General features: G+C 25.4%; 2 protein-coding genes across 3 annotated transcripts in view; both read left to right on the forward strand.

Moving 5' to 3' along the window:
• The window catches only part of LOC134836089 (thioredoxin domain-containing protein 9), a 358198-nt gene that overhangs the window by 179484 nt on the left and 156745 nt on the right, over window positions 1-21969 (forward strand). The gene's annotated exons all lie outside the window — the stretch shown is intronic.
• The window catches only part of LOC134836085 (uncharacterized), a 181269-nt gene that overhangs the window by 151079 nt on the left and 8221 nt on the right, over window positions 1-21969 (forward strand). Inside the window, exons 3-4 of one of the 2 annotated variants that reach the window (XM_063851274.1) lie at window positions 9513-9657; window positions 9869-10107. In XM_063851274.1, the coding sequence (XP_063707344.1) occupies window positions 9513-9657; window positions 9869-10107 (384 nt within the window). The remainder of the gene's footprint in view (window positions 1-9512; window positions 9658-9868; window positions 10108-21969) is intronic. The other variant, XM_063851275.1, reaches the window with a different exon arrangement.

Consider the following 21969-nt stretch of genomic DNA (forward strand, 5'->3'; position numbering starts at 1 on the left):
CAGGAAAATTTATTCCCGAAGTTGAGATGGATTACCTTGTTTTGCTTCGGAAAGTCTATCTATCGAGTTGCATTAATTTTTTGGGTGTTACTTGAAACTCTTTTAACTGAAAAATTTTGTTTTATGAATAAAAATGATTTAAAATCCATTTAAAATATTTTTTTAAATTAAAATAAAATTTTTATAAGAAAATTTATTAAAATTATTCTGAGGATTTTGAGTTAACCTTTAATTTTTTAAATATTTTTTTTATTATTGATTTATTTTATTTTACCAATTTTCCATAAAAAAATCCTTCAAATTCTAATTATTAAAATTTTTACTATTTTTTTTATCTTTTTGATGATTTTGTTAAAATTTTTTTGAAATTTAATAATTTTTTCACAAATTATTTTTTAAATTAAAAAAAAATTAAATTTAAAAATTTAATTTATTTTAATTAATTATTTTTTTTATTTTTAAAAATTAAATTTAATTTGTAAAATAAAAATTTTATTTGAATTTTATTTTTAATTATAAATTTAAAAGTTTAAAATTTTCTAATTTTATTTTCTAATTTTTAATAAATTTTAATTTAAAATTAGAAATATTTTTTTTTTTAAATATATTTAATTTTTGCAAATTTTTTAAAGATTTTCTACTTAAAAAAATTTTTAATCATTTTTTTCAAAAAAAAATATTTTTTTAACAAAAAAATTAAAATTTATGAAAAATGTAAAATTTTTTGAAAATTTTTTTTTAAAAATAAAAATTAATTAAATTAAATTTTTATGTTTTTTTTTATTTTAATTTATTAATTTTTAAAAATAAAAATAAAAATTTTTTTTTTGAAAAAAATTAATTTTTTAAATTTTTAATAGATTTTTCACTTAAAAAATTTTTTTTAAATTTATTATTTTTTTTTCTACGAAATTTTACAAAAAAAAAAGTTTTTTGAAGTTTATTTTATTTAATAAATGAATTTTAATAAAATAATAATTTTTAAAATTTTCCGTAAAAAATAATTAAATTTAGTAATTTAATGAAATTTAAATTAAATGAATAAATAAAAAATCTTAATTAATTTTTAAATTTCTTAACAGTTAAAATTTTTTATTCTGCAAAAAAAATATTTAAATCCAAAACTCATTTAAAATCAAAAAAAAATTGAAACTTCATTAGCATCTGCACTAATTTTAATAAAAATAATTGGATTCCGCGTCAATTCCGATCGCACTTCAAAAAATCATCTCTTCTCGAATATTTTATTAGAAATTATAATTTTATTTTTCAAGGGTTCCCATGAAGCAAAAACTGAAGGGTTCTCGTCGCGGTTCGTTATGAATAATGAACAACGAACGGTTTACGGCAACGAAAAAAAATAAAATAAAAAGTAATACGAAAGAAATGTAATTCACTCTTTTTTTATACATTTTTTATAGTGATGGTTCTGAAATTTATTTGATATGTGTTTATATCTCAAGGGCATTGAAAGAACGAAAAATAGATCACATAACTTTTTTTTTCTTATATTTTTCGAGTTCACGCCTGCTTTACTCTTTCGGATCGGGTGGATTAGAAGTTTCATGTGTTCCGACGAAAAATAATAATAAAAATGTGTTTTTTGTATCTTTTTTATCGGAAAAAATAGAAGAAAAGAAAAACAAAGTTTTAATCTTTGTGGCAGCGAATGTATAAATAATAAGGCGGATTTTTTCGTTTTCAGAAAAAAAAAAAAAAAAAAAAACAAAAATTTCTCAAGACAGCTAAAATTGACACTCAAAATTAAAGGTAAATTCTCATGAGATGTCGTAAAGTCGTTTTTTTTCATCATCAACTTTAAGCTCATTTCACAAATAACAAAAAAAAAAAGATATCGATAAATTTTCCTTTTTTTTCTTTTTTACTCTACTTTTGATACGCAATGGGACACACACGCAAAAAAATGTCTTCATCTCATGTCAATTTAGAATATTAAAATGTCATACGTCCTAAATCTAAATAATGGAGAGACATTTGTTTTGTTACGTTTTTTTCCTTGTTTTTTATCAACTCCGAGAAAAACACTCAAAAAAATTACTTTGAACGAAAAAATGTTGGAAAAAAGGGAAAAATTTATCAGAAAACTGTTAATACGTCAATCAGCGAGAAAAAAAAATTACGTAAAATCACGCAAAGTATTCCAGACTAATTGCCGTAATTTAAAGTTCACTCGTTAGCACTTTCTTCTCATTCGAGACATTTTATTATTTTTCAAAGGCAATCAAGTAAAATTTAAATTAACCCCAGAAGTTAATTGGACCTAATTTGCCGACATTTGTAATTATTTTTTTTTTCTTTGTTTATTTTCTTCTTGGCTGCTATCCGTGCCAGAAAAGCACTTTTCTTGATAAACAATTTTTTTTTATTTTTTCGAAAAAAAAAAAATAAAAATAAAATGAACAAAAAAAAATGGAGAAAGAGATTTTTATAAAATATTCACAACTTGTTTGTTTACTTATGGAAATTTCTCTTCAATTTTTTTATTTATTTATTTTTTGATTTTTTTTTCTATTTTTTTCGAGTAATTTTCACCCACACGCTCAATTTTTGCAAATGAATTGTAAATAACGCTTCGTAAATGGTGAGGAAGTCATGTGAGATACCCTCCTAAAGAAAAAAATAAGAAAATTTGTGGAATAAAATATTTTCCGGACCTCTTCGTAATTTTATTTGTCCAATGTTTGTTCATGTGGAAGTGTATAGCTTTCAGAATGGAATTTGATTGTTGTTTGTTGCATTTTTATCTGTTTTTTCCGCATTTCCATTTTTTCTTTTTTTTTTCAAGGGGAGACTTGCTCGTGTGTGTGTGACCTTATTATCGCTCGTGTCAAAACCACACGAAAAAGTGCTTAATTTTTATTACAAGATTCCTTTATTTATGGCATTGGACTAGTTTTTGTGGGAGAAATGTTGTGTGTGGCAAAAAAAAAATAAGAGAAAAAATCATCCTCACATCTTTGTCATTATTAGCCTCGTTTCTTATAAATAAATATTTTTCGAGAGTCGCAAATAATAAAAAAAAATAAGAGAAATTTGTCGTAAATTACGAAATTTGAATTTCTTTTTCTTTTTTTACGATTTTATTTTCTTCAATTAAATTTTTAATTCAATTTTTTATAATTTAATTTTTATTGTTTAAAAATTTTTTAAAAATTTTTTCAATTTTTTTGTAAAATGTTTTAAAACTTAATTTTAATAAAATTATTAAAAAAAATTAATTTTAAATAAATTTAAAAAAAAAATTAAAATATAAATTGACTTAATTTTTATAATTTATGAAAATTTATTTTTTTTAAATTTTTTGTAAAATTTTTTTAAACTTAATTTTAAATAAATATTAAAAAACTATTAATTGATTTAATTTTAATAATTTATAAATATTATTTTTTTTTTAATTTTGTCTAATTTTTTCTAATTTCCCTAAATATAAAAAAAATTAAATTTAAATCTGAAATGCTCGTTAAAAATAAATTTGATAAAAATTTAAGAATTTTTTCAATAATTTTCATGATTTCTATTATTATTTTCCGACAGTTTGAGTTAAATTTTAATATTTTTATAAATATTCAAAATATAAATATTTTGCAAAAAAATTTGAAATCAAAAAAAAAAAATTGTAATAAATAAATTTAATTTAAATAAATAAATAATTTGAATAAAAAATAAATAATTTAATTGTTTTTAATTTAATTTTATTTTTCAAATTATTTATTTTTTTTTATTTAAATAATTTTTTAATTTAATTTATTAAAATTTAGATTAATAATATAATTTTTAGATATTTTTCATATTTTTTTTTCGATAATATATGATGAAATTTATACTAAATTAATTTGAATTTTCCATAAATTTTTCATAATTTTTCCGAATTTTTTATTGAATTTCAACAATTTTCTCACAGACAGACAAATTGTCAGAAAAAATCTTTAAAATTCCATAAAAAAGACGAAATAAACAAAAAAAACAATATAAATGACACCACACACTCACACAAAATTCTCATATCGTCATCTAGTTAAGTTAAGCTATTTCTTGTTTTTCTTTTTTTTTCGCTTCCATGACCAATCTGGGTGACAAAAACAGGCATAGACACTCACAAGTCATCATCAGCTTGACATTTCACGATTCCCAAGAGTGAGTGAGGATGAACAAAAAAAAGTTTTGCGTGTGACGTGGAGCCCAATAATAAGTACCATCGTAATGTAGCGAGACATGAGAAAAAATTTTCTCTTCGACTAAAATGGTGTCTTCTCACGCAGAAGAGATAAAATATATTAGCTGAGAGAAGATGAATGTTGTTGCCCATTTTTCTTCCGCCAAACCAACTCTCCTAATACACACACTTAAAGCAACGTTATTTATGGCGAAAGTCAGTGACGAACGGACTTCAATAAACAACGTGAAGCCAGCTAAAAAAAAAAACGTAGACACCCGAAATTAGCATAAAAAATTGTGAAAAACAAAAATAATTCAGTTAAGTTTCTTGTCTCCCCTCAATCAATAAAAATAACGCGCGGGAGAAAACAACAATTGAAGTTTTTTGCGACGAGACATTTTTTCAATCAAGAATTGAAGAAAAACGAAAAGAAAATTTCTGTGGCCTAATTAAATCAAATAAGTGAGAAAAATAGAGCAAAAGTAGGTAGTAGAGTAAAAAAGGGATAACACAAGGCAATAAATTTTCGGACAAGAACATTTCCTTTTTCACTTCTTTCCTTTATTTTTTTTTTCTTTTCTTTTCTTTTCATCTCCTTAATTCACTTCTCTCTTCCATTTAATGGCAGCTTTAGCGAGAAATTGGACGAAGAGGAAAAAATTAAGTGAAAAAAATTGCTGAACCTTGACCATTTTTACCCTACAGCTCGAGTCTATTATTTGGAGCACACCACACAATCTCTAAAAATTAATCTTGAAAATGAGTTTTGCTACGGGAGAAAAAAAAAAGAAGCCACACTACAAACAACAAAGCAGCAATATTGTATTCCCTTTACCTTAGATTAATTTTATTACTCCCCCGCAAAAAAAAATCGAGCTGCTGCTTTATCATTGTGGTTGGTCGATGTCCTTTATTTTGTCGACAAACCGAAAAAAAATGTACGAGGAAAAGTTTTTTTGTGCATTTTATTGTTGTCCATATGGCGTGTATTTGGTGTGTTCCTGATGATGATGATGATGGCCAAGAACAACAACAACAAAAAAGTGAAAATGTATGTTAAAGCAATTTCCTGTTGTTTGTAGCTTTGGAAAGGCGTTCCTCGGAGGAAAATGGATGATGAGGGATTGACTTGAGTCTGTCTGTCAAATAATGGATTCAAAATAATTTGACTTGAAGAGATAAAATAAAGTTTCGTGAACTCTGAAGACACGAGAAGTCATATTTTGTGATGCAAAAGCTTTAAAAATTAATTAAACTCTTCTTTCAGCTGATGCTTGATGTGCCCGAAGAACAATGAATAAGAGACTCGTCCCATAGAACACTGAGCGAAACACTTATGAACAAATGAAGTTTTTTCTACCAGTTAACTTATTTCATTACATATTGTGTAATAATTCCTTATAATCTATAAAAATTCGTCAACATGAAGCAAAATTAACAGAAATGAACGGAGTACTTCCTAAGGTCTTCATAAAATCGTAAAAGATCTTCAATGTATTTATTTCGTCGCAGAAAAAGAAAAAACCATATTTAGTCGGCTGAAGAAAAAAAGCTTCAAAAAACATAGGAAAAAAATTTGATATAATTCCATTTCCAAGGATCAATTTTTAAGCAACTTACTTTTGGCTTTATTACAGATATTAACAAGTTAATTTAAGTTAACTTCTTGAATAATAATTTTTTGAAACAAATCAATTTCAAACGAATCAAAAGAGATTTTAACAGCTCAAAGGCTTTTGTAATACTATAAAATTATTGTCATTTTGTTTAAATTTAGTATGATTCTTTATAAATTTTTATCTGAAATCAATTAATCGACTGATAGTTAACTAAACTTTAACTTTTATTTCCATATCTTTTTCAACTGACATTCAGTTCGGTTCAGTTTAAGTTGAGAGTTTTCTTATATAAAAATTTAGAACATTTTTAAGATGTTTAACTTTTTTAACCGAGTTTTAATAATATTTAACAATATGATTTTTTTGAATTAAATAACACTTAGATTTTTTTTGAAAGTACACAAATTTTCTTCTACATACTATAGAAATAGATCCATAAATTTAATTTCAATCTCAAATAATTTTTTTTTTTTTTTTTTGTAAAATTTTGAATAATCAATTTTATAAAATTAATAATTTTCCATTATATTCAAGTAATTTTTAAAATTTACAAAAATTTTAAAATTGTTTTCAAAATGCGCTCTCGTCAATATCCCCAAATAATTCATTGACAACTTTTCACCCTCAAATAAAAAACTTTTTTTTTCTTTTCATTCAATTCAATCGTGTACGATCCAAAGCGAGAATTATATTTGCCCCACTTTTACACTGCCATAATTCCTCTCTTTTTTTCCGACACAAAAAAAATGGCACCAACATTTAAATGTTACAACACGTACTTTATCAACAACAATAGTACCTATAACTATGACTCGAGGTAATCATATTTCTTTCTTTTGTTGTTCAGTTCTACAGTATTTTTATTCCCCAAAAAAACGAACAATTTTGTTTACCGAAAAATTTCGCTAAAGTTGATCAAATTTTTTTTTGGTAAAAATAATAAAATAAAGCTTTTGTGTTTGTTCATACGTGCGTCGAAACCTTCATAATCCTTTTTATTTTATTCTGAAACTGAATAAAATAAAAATAATTATGAAAAATTATGAAGAAAAAAATGCACGTGTCAGTTAGAAAAGAAACATTTATTGAGGAAATAAATGAATGACAGATGTTTTAATTTTTCTTTTCGTAATGAAAAATTAAACAATCTTCTAAAAAAACATAAACAATAAACAAATGAAGTCATCTTTCAAGAGTCATAATTCAAACGTAATCGCCCTAAATGCACAATTATTGTCGTGATAAATTTGAATTTTTAAAAATAAATAAATAAACATTCATTTTTTTTTCATTCAACATAAAAAAAAGAATGGAAAAAAATGAAAAAAAAATAAACATGGAATAAATCACATTACTAATCTAAGCGTCGATTGTCATGTTCTGTTTTGTTTATGCGTCAACTAGCTCATTAATTAACAGATTATAAAAAATTAATCATTGAGACGCATTAACGCCAACGCTTTTAAAAATATTTTTTTTTTCTTTCTTTAAAATTTAAGTTTAAAGAAAGAAAAATTGTCTGGAATTTGTTCGTTTTGGTGGTCAGGAAGTTATTTCAATTCCTGACTTTTGAGAATTTCCATTAATCTTATCAATCCATTTCACAGACTTGTCTTTGTTTTCGTGGAACAAAAGGGATTCATCTCATGGAATCTTACTCAAGCACTAATTAATTGTGGCTTTACACCACAATTCTCCAATATGTACAGATAGATTCTCGAGAGTTTCAAATAACTAAAACCCGGATTATATTTGTTGTTTGGCAAAAGTACGCCTTATCGCTTATATATACCTTCAAGTATGGCACAGGTGAAACCGCACGACTACAACATTTAACTTATCTTAACATTTTCGCAACGAAACAACAACAAGAGGCAGGCTCACGCGTTAAACAAGTATCATATTCATAATAACAATAATAATAAGACTTTGTAATTGAAATACAATGGCATGGCACGAAATGTATAGCGAACTACATTGACTGACTGACACTTTTGCCCCGTATATGCGCTTACAAGTTGGCTGCGGTAGAATAACCCAATACCTATTTAAAATAATAATACGGAGCAACGTAGAAATAATATTACTGTGTAATTGGAGAATATAATTGAAAACGATAACAAATTATAATTTGTCAGAAGGTATTAGCAACGTAACGAGCATTATAATTGTGGAAAATAGTATCGACTATCAGTTTCAAAGTTGAAGTGGTATTCTTTGGGGTTAAGAGTATCTTCGTACAAAATTGTTATTTAGTAAGTAGAGGGAATGTTCCCCCTTCGAACTACTTTTTCCTCTACCTCTACAGTTTACGTGCAATAATTACGTTCGAAATGAAATAGTGATGAAACTCGATACTTGTCACTGTCGGCATTTCAAAAACAAAAGCATTAACTGAGTGATTTTACCTTACAGCAATTTTAGCTCAATCATCAAGGATTAAAAGTTTATACGAAACCATTGTGTTGGCTTCAAAATTGTCTTCAGAGCTGAATCGACAAATCAAAGAAACTTTAAAGGAACGTTATGGATCTTTTGATTCATAATTTTTAATCAAAAGATCCTTAATGTTGCTTCAAAAGTTTCTTTGATTTGTTAAGTTCAGTTCTGAGTTTTTCAGGCATTTAAAAATCTTTAAAATAATTTTTTAAAGACTTTCTGAAAGTATTCAGATTTGACAAAGGCTTGTCATGCGACCAAAACGTTGAAAGATTTCAGACTTAATTAAGCTAAATGAAGTGTACAGATAAGATACGATATCTCGTGAAAAGATCGTTCACATGGATCTCTTTAAGATCTTCAGAACCTAACCTCTAACCTTTTAAGTTATTCTAACCTCTATTCTATTCTACATCTTCTGAAGAGCTTAAAGAGATCCATATGAACTATCTTTTCACTAAATATTGTATCTTATCTGTACACTGAGAAGGATGACGAAACACTATGAATAAATGTTTTTTGAAAAGATGGGTTTTTTATGCCGGCAGATTCTCCAATGGCTTTTTCGCTCCAAATGAAAATTAGTTTTTATGTAGCCAAGGGTTTTTTTAAACCTGTTGTTGAAATAAATAAATAAAAACACTCTACAGAGCTCAAATTGAAAGCTACCTACTGATATATTAAGTACTTAAAGCTTAACTTTAAGTCAAATACCTCTTAAGTCAAAAGATTTGAGGTTATTTTTCCTAAGCTTAAGTTTAACGCCCATAATCTCATATGTCTCGACTTTAGCGAATTTCAGAATCGATTTTAGAAATTTTAACACGTTCTTGACGTTTAGCTAAAATTTCTAAAATCGATTTTGAAATTCGCTTATATTAATTTAATATTATGGGCGTTAAACTTAAGCTTGTAAAAAATAATCTTAATTTTTTTTTTGACTTAAAAGGCTTTTGACTTAAACTTAAGCTTTAAGTACCTAATATATCAGTATGTAGTTTTCAGTTAAAGCTTTGTAAAGTTTTTAAAGACTCTTCAGGACATTTTTTGATAGCTGAAAGAATTCTGAGGATTTCAAAGACAAAGCGATGTGAGCTATTCAAAGCTCTAACCTATCGTTTAAGTTAATGCTTAATATATCAATAGAGTTCAATTTGAGATTAATTTGTTTGATTCTTAAACCTTTTTAAAAATCTTCAAAGAACTAAAATCACAAAAATTCATAAAAAAATTCAAAAAAATATTAATTCTTGAATTTTAAATTTTTATCTTTACAGAAACATCAGGCTGTACTTTCCCATCGCGATGGGAAGGATCGTGGTTTCAATCGGGCGTGCCTGCTCCGATTCACATTAAGGGTTCAGTGATAACTAATCGAGGTAGATGTATAGCTAGCGACGGTGATAAATTTCTATTGGTTAGGTAAGTACTCCGTTGCATTTATTTTTTATTTTCCGTAATTGCTTGATCACAAACTAGCTATGGAACTCGGAAGAAAGCACTTTTTTAAATGTTTTTTTCCGAACATGCATCTTGTCGTAGTGATTTGGCCTTTTTCCATTTATTTTAGATTTTAAAAATAAAAAAAAATATATTTTTTTAAATAAATCAAAAAAAATAAATTATCTTACAGTGGCGGGTGTCATCGTTGTGTAGTCATCTATGAAAAACATAAAAATGTGCTACAATACAAAGAAAGTGAGTGTCAAGAAGAAATGTTTGGGGATGCAAATCCGGCCGCAATGCCAATGCGTACCATATTAAAATCAGATCATAATAGTAGGGTAGGGGGTGCTCATCCCAACATGAACGGGCATTCTAGATTATCATCATCGGATCAATTTCTCTTATCCAATGACGATAGTAGTAATTGTAAGCATCTAATTTTTTTATTTATTTATTTTTTTTATATTTAATTTTATTTAATTTACAAAAAAAATCGAATTAATTATTTTATTTTAATTTTTTTATCATCTCTATATCCTTTCAATTATTATTTCAAGCCTTATCATTTCATTCTCTCTTCTACCACTCAACGCTTTATCATTTCAACCTTTCTTTTAATATTTTTTTTTTAATTTTTCGAAAAAAAAAATACTCATACGGAAACATCTACGAGTAGCTCGCCAATAATTTTGTTTTTTAATCAGAAATATTTTTGCTCAATGATCCAAAAAATTTAAGCCACAATTTTTATTAAATAAAAAAAAATATATTCACATTTATCACAAAACCATCACAATCAACCAAACATTTGTAGAATTTTGAGAAATATTTTTTTATTATTTGCCAATAGTCCGTCCCGCTTATCATGTTGCATATTAATTATATAATAATCATAAATATATAGAATTTTATTCATTTTTATTTTATTTTTCTTAAAAAATCACATAACACACAACACTAACCATCACTAACTCTCATTTTGAATCGATCACTTAACGATGACGTGGATCATTGAGTACTTCTTTTTTGTTTGATGATAAGAAATCTACCATTTTTTGATGTATCTTATAATATATGAAAGGTCTTGTGATTGAATGATTTTAATAAAATTTGTGATAGAGTGAAAATTATGGGTTCGAATTTCAGGAATTATAGTCCTAAATAAGCAAAGCGTCTTCTTTTAATAAAAAAAAAACTTGGGACAAAAAAGAATTTTATTAAGAATTGTCAATTTTTTGATAAAAAATTAAAGGAGAGAAAAAAAAATAATTTATCACAAACCATAGATTATTAAAAATAATTTTTCTAAAAAAAAATTTTTAAAAAATAAGATTTTTAATTTTTTTTTTGCAGAATATTTTCTTTATGTAAAATTTAAAAAATCGAAAGAAATGAAAAATTATTTTTAAATTAAAACTATTAAAATTTATACAAATAACGGTTTTTTATCGAAAAAAAAATTAAAAAAATAAAGAAAAAAAATTCGCCCTCTACAGAGATTTTTTAGAACTAAAATTTCCCGCGTTTTTTTTATATTAATTTTTAAATAATTTTTCAACTTAAAAAAAAATATTTTTGGATAGATTTATTTTAAATTATCGTCCAAAAATAATATTTATAATATTTTTTAATTAAATAAATGCATTTAAATAATAAAACTAAAAGTAAACAAAAATTACCAACAGAGGGCAGGACAGTCAATTAAAGATCATTAAAGATCAATTAAAGATCAACAATTTATTTTCACAAATTTTCAGCTAATTATTGATAATTAAAAAATTCAATTTAATTTCTATTCAATTTCGGAGATAAAAAAAAACTCATTAAGAGCCTAAATTTATAAAATTCTCGTATTCCCTATAAAAACCAATATGGCGCCCATTTTACAATCCCTTTGAAACAACCCGCCGTTCCCTTTTTTCAACATTTTTATTGAAAAACAGAATTTATGGTAAAAAAAATCGCAAATGAACAATAAAACATTTTTTTCATTAATAACGCATATTTGACTCATTAACTTTCGCGCATTTAATTAATAAAACTGGCAGGCGGTAGTCATGATTATTATTATTATTTTTAATGTAAACGATAATAAATTCCGCTTAATTCTCCATTGAATACGTCAGTTGCCAATAATAAATCCCATTGTGTTCATGAGGTTTTTCAATATATTAATATTTGGCTCATCTGCTATTTATTTTTCGACTTTTTTTCCTGTTAAATGAGTAAACCTTACCTTTCATAAAAAAAATACTTTTGAGCCAAAAATAAATAAAAAAAAATTTATTAAAATTCTGTAAATAAATAATTTTATTTGTTCAATTTTTTATTTTTTAACTTCACCAAATGAGCAACTCATTAAATTAAATAAATTGAGAAAAGTTCAGTTTATTAATTTTTTTTTATTTGAAAAAATAATTGAAGTTGGCACTATTTTTATTTTCTTTAGCAAAAAAACACCTTTGCTCATTAAAAGTCAGGAGTTCATTAAATAACCCACACTTGGTTGAAGCTTTTCACAGAAATTTCCAATTAATAAATATTTTTTTCTTTTTCTTCAGAAAACAGCCACTTTTAAAAAAAATTGTTGCACTTTACAAAAATGTAACAAAATCTTCTTCTTCTTGTAATAAAAAATAAATTCAGCTTGTATTATGATTAAAATAAAAACAAAACACTGACTCTTGTTCTTTACAAAAAAAAAAAAAAAAAAAAAAATTCTACACAAACCGAGATTATGTAAAAATGCAAAAAAAAATATGAAATCTAGTTTATATTTCATGTTAAAAAATTTTTTTTCGTGGTTTAAAAGAACAACATGAACTGACATTCAGCGCTCTTCTTGCGCCGATGCGATGCAGTCATGCGGTTATAGAAGCTCACGACTTTTTATGTAAAACATGCAGATGATAAATGAGTCGAGTAAATGCACATTGCTCCAGATAGCGAACGAACGAACAAGAATAAGGAAACATAAAAGTGCAGTAAATTTCTTGAATTTTTTTGTTTTATGAAAAAAAAAATATGCAGCGCAGAATTTTTGACTGACACATCACGAAAGTTAATTTATAAATTTTTTGTTTGAGAGATGCGAGTGTTCCCTCCCTCCTCCCACTCGAACTCTCTTTTTTTTTTTTGCTTGTTTGAAAAATTAAAGACTCGCATCATCGATCCTTAAGTGCTTTCAGAAGAGTCATGACAATAAAGTTTGACATAAACAATGCATTAAAAAAATTATTTTTTTTAAGAAAAAGTTACTCCATATTTTTTTACAAAAAAAAAAAAAAAAAAAAAAAAAAAAAAAAAATTGCATGCCGTGCAAAATAAAAAAAAAGATCCAACTCCATCCGCATCGAACAACAGACAGGAGAAATATTCATAACAATAATTCATCATAATAAAAGTTGTATATTATTACATAGTAATACTTTTTTTTTTGCTTCATCTTATAAAACTTACACTTCAAAGTAAAAAGTCTGCAAACAGCAGCTCTATGCAATCACTATTATTATTATTATTATTTTTGTTATGATGTTGTGTAATGTAATATGAAAAATGTTGTGTTTTATACACTTTTTCTCTCTCTCCATCTCTTCTCACTCTTTTGCTATGAGACTTTATCACATATTTATAACTGAGGTATACGGAGGAAGAAAAGCAGCATCATTATCGTCAACATTACTTTTTGGTAGAATTTATATTTTTGTGAAAAATTTAACAGAAACAGTTTTTAGTTTTTTACATTGTGAGGCAAACAAGAAGCAGGAAGAGGAGTTTATGTCTTCAAACTCTTGTAAAAGTCTGTTCTTTGTCGAAAGTTTTGTTCAGTTATTTACCGAAAGGCTTAGAGTGAAGTAAAGTCATTTTTCGATGAAATTGCTTAAAATGTTGCATGCAGTTTTTAAAAGAAGTTTTAGGTTGTTTTTTGGAAGTGAAGGAAAATCGATTTTTTTTAATTCTATTTTTTTAAAATATATTCTTAAAAAAAATTATAAGACAGGCCATTTAAGGCTTAAATTTGTTTTTAACTAAAATTGACAGTTTTTTTTATGAAGACAAATTTTAAATAAATAAATGTAACGAAAATAATAGATTTTTAAAAAATATTTAAAATGTATGAAAAAATAATAAATATTATTAAAAATAATAATATATTTATATTAAATTATATTGGTTCAGATAAAGAATTTTTAATAATTTTAATTAAATTAAATAAAAATTTAAATATTTTTAGTTATCTGTGACTTTAAATTTTTTTTAACATAATTAAAAAATTAAAATAAAAAAAATGCAAAAAATCTCATTTTTTATACTTTAAAGATAAAATAAACATAATTATTTAATTCTTTGATTTAAAAAAAAAAATAATTAAAAATTTCTAAACATGTGAAAAGTTTTAAGCTTTACTAACGATTTTTCATTTTATCTTTTTTTTTCAATTTTTTTATCGAGTAATTTAAATGTTAATTTTCATTAAACAGTTGAGAAGTTTAATAAACGAAAAATCTTAAATTTTATCTTTTTTAATATTCAAATAAAAATAAGATTTTAACAAAAAAAAAATCGAAATGAATTAATTCAGAGAATTAAACCAGATTTAATTAAAAATTCTTCGATAAAATATTTAAATTCAAGAAAAATTCACATTTCACTAAAAATAACAAAATACTTGAGAATTCAATCAGATCTATTAAGAAAACTTCGATAAAAATTTATTAAATTTTTTTTTTCAAATTTTTCTTCAGAAATTTCTCCTTTAAATATTTGTATTAAATATTTGAGTCGGTTTTAGTAAAATTAGTAAAAATTTCTTCAAAATTTTAATTATTCAAATTTTTTTTCTAAATTTCTTGTATAATTTCCACATTTTCAATCATTTATTCGACTCGATAGCCAGAATTTAAGCTGTTAATTTTTAAACATTTTTTACAGTTGAATTTCAATCAATTCAGTTTTAATTTAGCTTCATATTCATACTTCATATTCAATTCATATTTGTGACAAATTTGACGCTAAATTTAATAAAATCGTTTATTCCATATATTTTCAGTACGTTCATAATTTAACCATTATTTCAATAACGAACAAATTTCCAAAGAATTTCCTCTCAGAAGACTTCATGAAAAATTCAGCTTGATACTCAGAAACTTAAATTGGTTCAAATTGATGATTTTTCAGCCTGTTCATTAATTTTCTACATTTTGTACAATTTTCGACGAATTTTTTTATTTTCTCGAAATTCATAATAAAATTTTCATTTGAATTTTTGGGACTCAACCATTTCAGTAGTATTTAGTAGGTCAAATTTTTATTTTATTTTTTTTCCATAAAATTCGATAAATTTCATTTTTTTTTCTTTTTCAATGGCATTCAATTTCAATAAGTTACTTCGTCTCATTAGCAATTCCCTCCATTTCGCCTCGCATTTCACATTGAAAAAAAATTTATAGAGCAGGACCTGATTTCGCTTCACCTGAGATATTTATTTGTAATTTTTTCACACCTTCCTTCCATTGACAATATTTCTTCTTCTTCTGCTTTTCCGAATGTTCTCGATTCTCTGAACATTTGCCAACAACACAAAAAAAAATGTTGAGAGAAAAAAATAATAATAATAAAAACAGTAATTCGACAGCTTTGAAATTAGTTTTCTATTCCCTCGTGTGTTTTTCCTCAACATACACAAATCGGTTGCAGATTAAAAAAAAATGAAATAAAAGTTGTAAAAAAATTTCGTTCTGAACAACTTCATTCGCTCGGTTTTTCATTCAGCTCGAAATGGAACGAAGTCATGTGACATATGCAATAAAATATAATACCAGAAATTTTTCTTGTTGACTAAACCGTAAACTATGTCAACTTCATATTTTTTTTATTTTTTCGTGTATGTTCGCCTCTTCCATATTGCCACAAACCATTCAAATAGTAAATACTTGTATTTATATAAAAATGTGCGATAAAAAGTTTTTCCTTCTTCTTCTGGTTTGGTCCATTCAACCAGCAGCTAGCCAATGGGCAGTTTATGTTTCGGCATTAAAAAAGTATTTTCGCCATGAGAAAGATAAGTTTCCCGTATATTTATAAGGAATTATGGACAAACAGTTTCAGCTTTAAGGATGTTATTTATTGCGAGAATAAAATGGAAAAAATGTCCCTTTTTATGTGTGAGTGCGGGCATTTCCGGTGTCAAAGTAGAATAGATCATTAATGACATGACCGTTTTTTATGAGTTATCAAAATGACGTGTTATTAAGATGGAAACCGATATCACGTGATTGGAATTGAAGATTTTTCTGACGAGGCACAACTCGTTGGGTGTTAAGCTTGATGTTTTAGCGGTTTTTTATATAGAAAATTGTATAAATCATACGTTGACAGGATATTTTTAGCTTAAATTCAATATTTTTGGATAGATTTTGAACGAAGTTAAGCATTTTATGACATTTCTTAGCCTATGAAGCATTTATTTGAGGAGATAGCTTTGAGTTGAATATCAAAAAATTTTTTTTTATTAAGAATTTGAATCAATAACGGTCATTTTTATTTATCGATGGAGCACAAAAGTTTCGATTTTTGATAATTTTTAATATTTCTTGATTTATTTTAACAGTTTTTTGAAAAATTTTTATTCTTCGGATGACTTAGAATATTGACTGAGTTCAGAAACTTCAAAGTTTTGACATTTTTTCAACAATTTAAGGCCATTTTAGGCTTTTCATGAGTTTTAATTAACTTTGCAGTGAAATATAAATTCAATTGAAAATCCATTTCAAACCATATTTGTGAATTTTTCATTGGTTTTTAGTAATTTTCTGACTTTTTGATGAATTTCAAGCAGATTTTATATATTTTGATGAATAAAACCACAACACTTGTTCTTTTATATTTTTCATATATTTCAACAAATTTCCCATTTTTTTAAGTTTCATGACCTTTAAATGACCTTTACACATTTTCATTGATTATAATGATTGAAAACAACTTAAATCTCACATTTTTCATATTTTTTTAAATTTTTAACCATTTATGATAAAATTTTATCAATATTATAATTTTTAAGTTCTTTTTACGAAATAAAATATTTTCATTCAAGACAAATTTTTATCCATACTTGAACGTTTTGAATAATTTTAAGCAATTTAATGAACTTGAATAATGGTTGAGTTAAATATTTTTACATCTTTCATAATTTTTCAACAATTCTCAACGCTCTTAAACCAAAAGTCTGTATTAAAGAATATTTTTAGTTTATCTCAACATCGAAATATTTTTACTTAAGCCCCTTTTATAAAAATATTTTAATATTTTCAGAAATTTCAATTTTTTTTCTAACATCTTTCAACCCGCTATTTGAAGAAAATACACTTTTGATACAAGATCTGCCCATTTTTAATGATTTTCAGTCTTCAATTTAACTTTAACTTGATAAATTGTTGAAGATTTCAATATTTTTCTTTGTTTCATGTAACATATTTTATAATATGAACCCATTTAACACTTTTTCTTTTACATTTTTCATATTTTCAAACAAATTCTTCAATTTTTTAAATTTCATGACCTTTAAATGACCTTTACACATTTTCATTGATTATTATTCAAAACTTGAAAATATTTTCATAATTTTCAGTATAATACTGCATCATTTTAAATACTTAAGACTCATTTTGCTCCACAAATAATATGTTAAAATGTTGCTTAAAAGCTCTTTTTCCATGCCATAAGCTCCTTAATGAACTCAATTTTTTCCATTCACTCACTTCTTTTGCCTCGTGATTAACTTTGTTTACTACATTTTCCAACAAAAAATCATGTTCATGAAAAAAAAACTGCTTAAAAAAAGGAGGAAAAACATCAAAACAAAAATTACATCGCATAAAAAATAATATTAAAATGCACTTTTCTGACTAGTTGGTCGTGTTTTAACTAAAAAAAAAGAGCGTATCGTCGTCAGCATCTTGCTAATTTTAAACATTATTCGCTCATCGCAACACAAGAACATTATGATTATAATAAAAGTCGGTGTGGTATAGCTCCGCTCTTGTTTCGCGCGTCGCACAAGAAGCGAATAGGCGGGTCGTCTCCTCTTCTTCTTCATCTCTGCTCATCGTTAAACGAACCAACGAACGAGTGTATTATGTCATGATCATGTTCATTACAAAACATACAGCGACTTTATTATTACTACATACAAAATTTAATATCGTGTGGCTGCTTGCATTTCTGATTATTTTAATACGTTAGGCAGGCAAGCGAAGAATTTTCGAGGCACTTGACGCGTTTGTTGAGCGAAGCAAGGTACTCACTAATAATTTCTCGCAGGTATTTTAATTGCGAACATAATTTGCAATGTTGTGGCTTTTCCCTGTTTTTAAACGCGCATCGCTCACACACACACATGATGATGTCTGTTGTAGACTGAAGCGACATAATTTCCTTTTTCATGCAAGCGCAAGATAATAACCGCGACAACAAGAATCCCCGAGTCTCGTCGCTTTCGCAATAATAATCACATTTTCTGTTCATTGAATTCACTTTTGCGACGTGTTCGACAAATTTCACATGCGAACAATCATCGGGAAAAAAGGGGGGATAAGAACGCGCCACAAAATGACTTTATCATCATTATCACGAATCTTTTTGAACTTTTTTCCAAGTTGTTTCTTTGATTTTTTTAGTCGAGTGATCCCTCCCGCCACCCACTCGACCGACTATTTTTAAAACGAGCGAAACTTATCATTTATTCATCCTTTTTTCTGCGAACTTTAACTTTGGTTCGGTGATGTTGACGTCGTCTAATGACCCAGATAGAAATTCTTGTGAAATTTTCAGTTTTCAATAGATTTGAAGTCATACAATCTCAAAACTCTTTCAACTCAGATTTGTTTCTAAAAAATTCATTGAAATTACGATTCTTTGATATTTTCACTCATTTACTTAACTCTTAACGATTTTTAGTCTTTGAACGTATTCTTTAGTTTTCATAAATTTTCAAATGGATATGAGTTTTCGCATTTCTATAAAACTTAAATCGTGACATTCATTTCTTGAATACTTAATGGTTTTAAATATCTTTCAATTGTTAATTTAATATGGTTGTATTTAATGATAACTCGCAGCTTTTCTGATAGAGTTCAACAATATCCTTTAATAAAACAAGCTTTCGGACTCTTCCTTAAAGAAATATTTACGTATACTTTAGTCAAAAACGAGCATCTCTCTTATTTCATCAATCTTCATATTAATAATAATAATATTTTATTGTTCTGAATATCTCATTTTACATCGTTTTTTTTCTTCAAGAGCTTTAGCATCTAGCTATTACATCTATTAAATGAATCTCCAAATTTACTTTTGTTTAATCTTCAGTCGTGTTAAAAATTAACACAATATGACTTTAACTTTTGGAATTTCTCAAGGAACTCAAGGTTTTTTCATAAAATCTTCATATTGCGATATTATTCTTTTTGTAAGTTTAGATATACGAATTGACAACATTTTCTATCATATTTGGTTAAACATATTTGGTTGGTTTGCTTAAACAATGATACAGGACAAATTTTTTTCATCGTAGTTCATCAAAACGTTCATCTTATAATGCTTTCATTTTAATAACTTCAATAGTAGGACATCGATACTATAATACGTTGTTTAATACTTCGTAGATTATTCACAAATCAGTTGGAATCAACTAACAGCTTCTTTATTTCTCATTAAGATGTTCAATTACGTAGATTAGTTGCTTTCAACTTTGACTGGTTTGAGTATTTGGTTTATTAAATCAGCAGGATATCATCAAAATATAACGTTTCAGCTTAAGTTATAAAGTCTTATTGATACTTGTATTGCTAATAGTTTAATAAAGTCAAAAAATTTATTAATTCTCAATAGACACAATGCTCAATAAGTTTTTAATTCGTCAATATATGTTTCATCTGGTTTAATGAATATCAACTCTTAGTTCAGTACTTCTTAAAAACTCAATAATAATTGAATATAAGATAATAATTAATGATATTTTTACTGTATAGAATACTTCACATTAACCAAAAATTAAGTTTATGGAACATTAACACTTTTCAGTCTTTTAAAAGTCTTATCTTATGATAATTTTTCATTCAAAATAAAAATAATATAATTCAGTAACATTTTTCACAAGTTCACACTTTTCTTAAATATTTAGTCTTAATTTTAACCCAAGTATGATAACTTCACGTTTCGAAAGTTCTTTACCACAAAATTTTCAACTGGGCATCTTCGTTTCACTGGAAAGGTATCAAATCGAAGATAAACCGAAAATAAATGTAAAAGTTCAATGTTAAACAGAAATACAAACTCAACTCAAAACTTTTAGCATAATACATTTTCAATGTTTAACTTTTCTTCTTCTACTTCTTCTTATTTTCCATCTCTCGTTCACTCACTGAACTGACTGAAGAAAAAAACATAAAAGTTTTCACGCGATGAAACGAATAAATTTCTATATTTAAAAAATATTTTCTTCCAACGTCTTTTAAAATGTTAATCTTTCTTTTGTGCTATCTGTTGTTTCTCGCTGTGTACCTTTCATTGTTCTGGTATTTGCTTTTATAGTATTGTTCTTTTTATTTTTTTCTTATTTTACTTCAACTTGTTGTTCTATTCTCGACTTTATCTTATAGTCGTCGTCGACGATTTTGTTGTTGTTGGTTGCAAGAAGAGTTCATCAAACAAACTTTTCCACAGTATGCTTCTATATGATTGATAATATTCTATTGGCAATTATTATAGATTTAAATTCAAGACGTTTTCTCTCGTACATAAAAGTTTATATAATAATGATCAATGATAATTATTAAAATATCTTGAATTACGATGCGGATTGAGCTTTTTGTGATAGTTTTACATTATTTTCATGATTTTAAACATTTTTAAACAATTGTGATTGAAAAGTTATTAAAAGTTTGATAAATATTGAGGTTGCACTTTGCACAATGATAGTAATTAAAATAGACAAAAATCACTTTTTTAGTTTGTAAAGTTGAGAAATTAAGAAAAATCACACTTTTTGAATTATTTTTAGTTAAAAAAAAAATATTATAATTTTCACTTCATTTCATCTCATTTGTAATAATAAAGAAACTAATATCATTTTATCATCATATACATATATAATAATAATTGTACCAACAGCCGCATGAATTTTGTTTCATTTTGTGTGTGATAACATAATATTTGTTGTATGCCTCTTCTCTCTCTTCTCTTCTCTCATCTTTGTATAAAAAAAAATAATAAAACATTAATATACATATTTTACACTTTTTTCACTAAAAACACACTGTCAAACATTTTTGTATTGTGTACGTTGATCATGATCATTACAAAAAAAAAAAATAAGTGTCCTTTTAAGTTTTATATCATTTTGAAAGCGCACCATTTATTTTTTGTGTATACTAAATGTTTTTACGTTGAATATATTTTTATGAACTTTTGTTATGTTTTTATATATGTTTGTGCTAATTTTTTATACATATTTATATATAATAAATATTTACACCACATTTACATTAAATCACATCAGAACGAAGAAAAAAAACACATTTTTATATAATATTAGTCCGTTGAGTGTTGAAAAGAACCTTGAAAATACCGAGGAGTCATTAATTATTATTAATATATATATTTATTTATTATATGGGGCTTCGCGTATTAAAAATTAAAATTTATTGTTTAAATTTTTTTCACGAGAAAAAATATTTTATTATATATTTTTTGATTAAAAAGTTATTATTATATATTATATTTATTAAAAAATAATTTTAATTGTCTGTTGATGTGTTTGTTCCATTTTTCTATTAATATATATATTATATATAAATTATAAAAAAAATATTTTTTTTATTATTAAAATGCTTGCAAAATTGTCTCGTTCTCGTTTTTCACTCAACAACAATTTCTTATTTCGGATATCGCAAAAAAAAATAATAAAATGTTATTATAATGAGGATCGTAAATATTTATAAACGTAAAAATATTTATAATAATAAAAAAAACAAAAATGTTGGGATGGGCTGCCCGGTGTGTGAAGTTTGTTTCCGTTTGTATTTGTAAACATTTCCTTTTTTCTTATACTATTCCTCTTATACTCTCTTTACTCTATTACTCTATTTTTCTCTTTTTTCACTTTTTTATATTTTTTTAACATTTTATTCTTAGTTTTTCTCAGCTTTTTTTTCTTTTCTAATCCCAATTTTCCATTATTATTATTATTATATATAAAATATATGATGTGATGCAACACTTTTGTAATAT

Source organism: Culicoides brevitarsis, chromosome 3, assembly GCF_036172545.1.
Source record: "Culicoides brevitarsis isolate CSIRO-B50_1 chromosome 3, AGI_CSIRO_Cbre_v1, whole genome shotgun sequence".
NCBI lineage: Eukaryota > Metazoa > Arthropoda > Insecta > Diptera > Ceratopogonidae > Culicoides > Culicoides brevitarsis.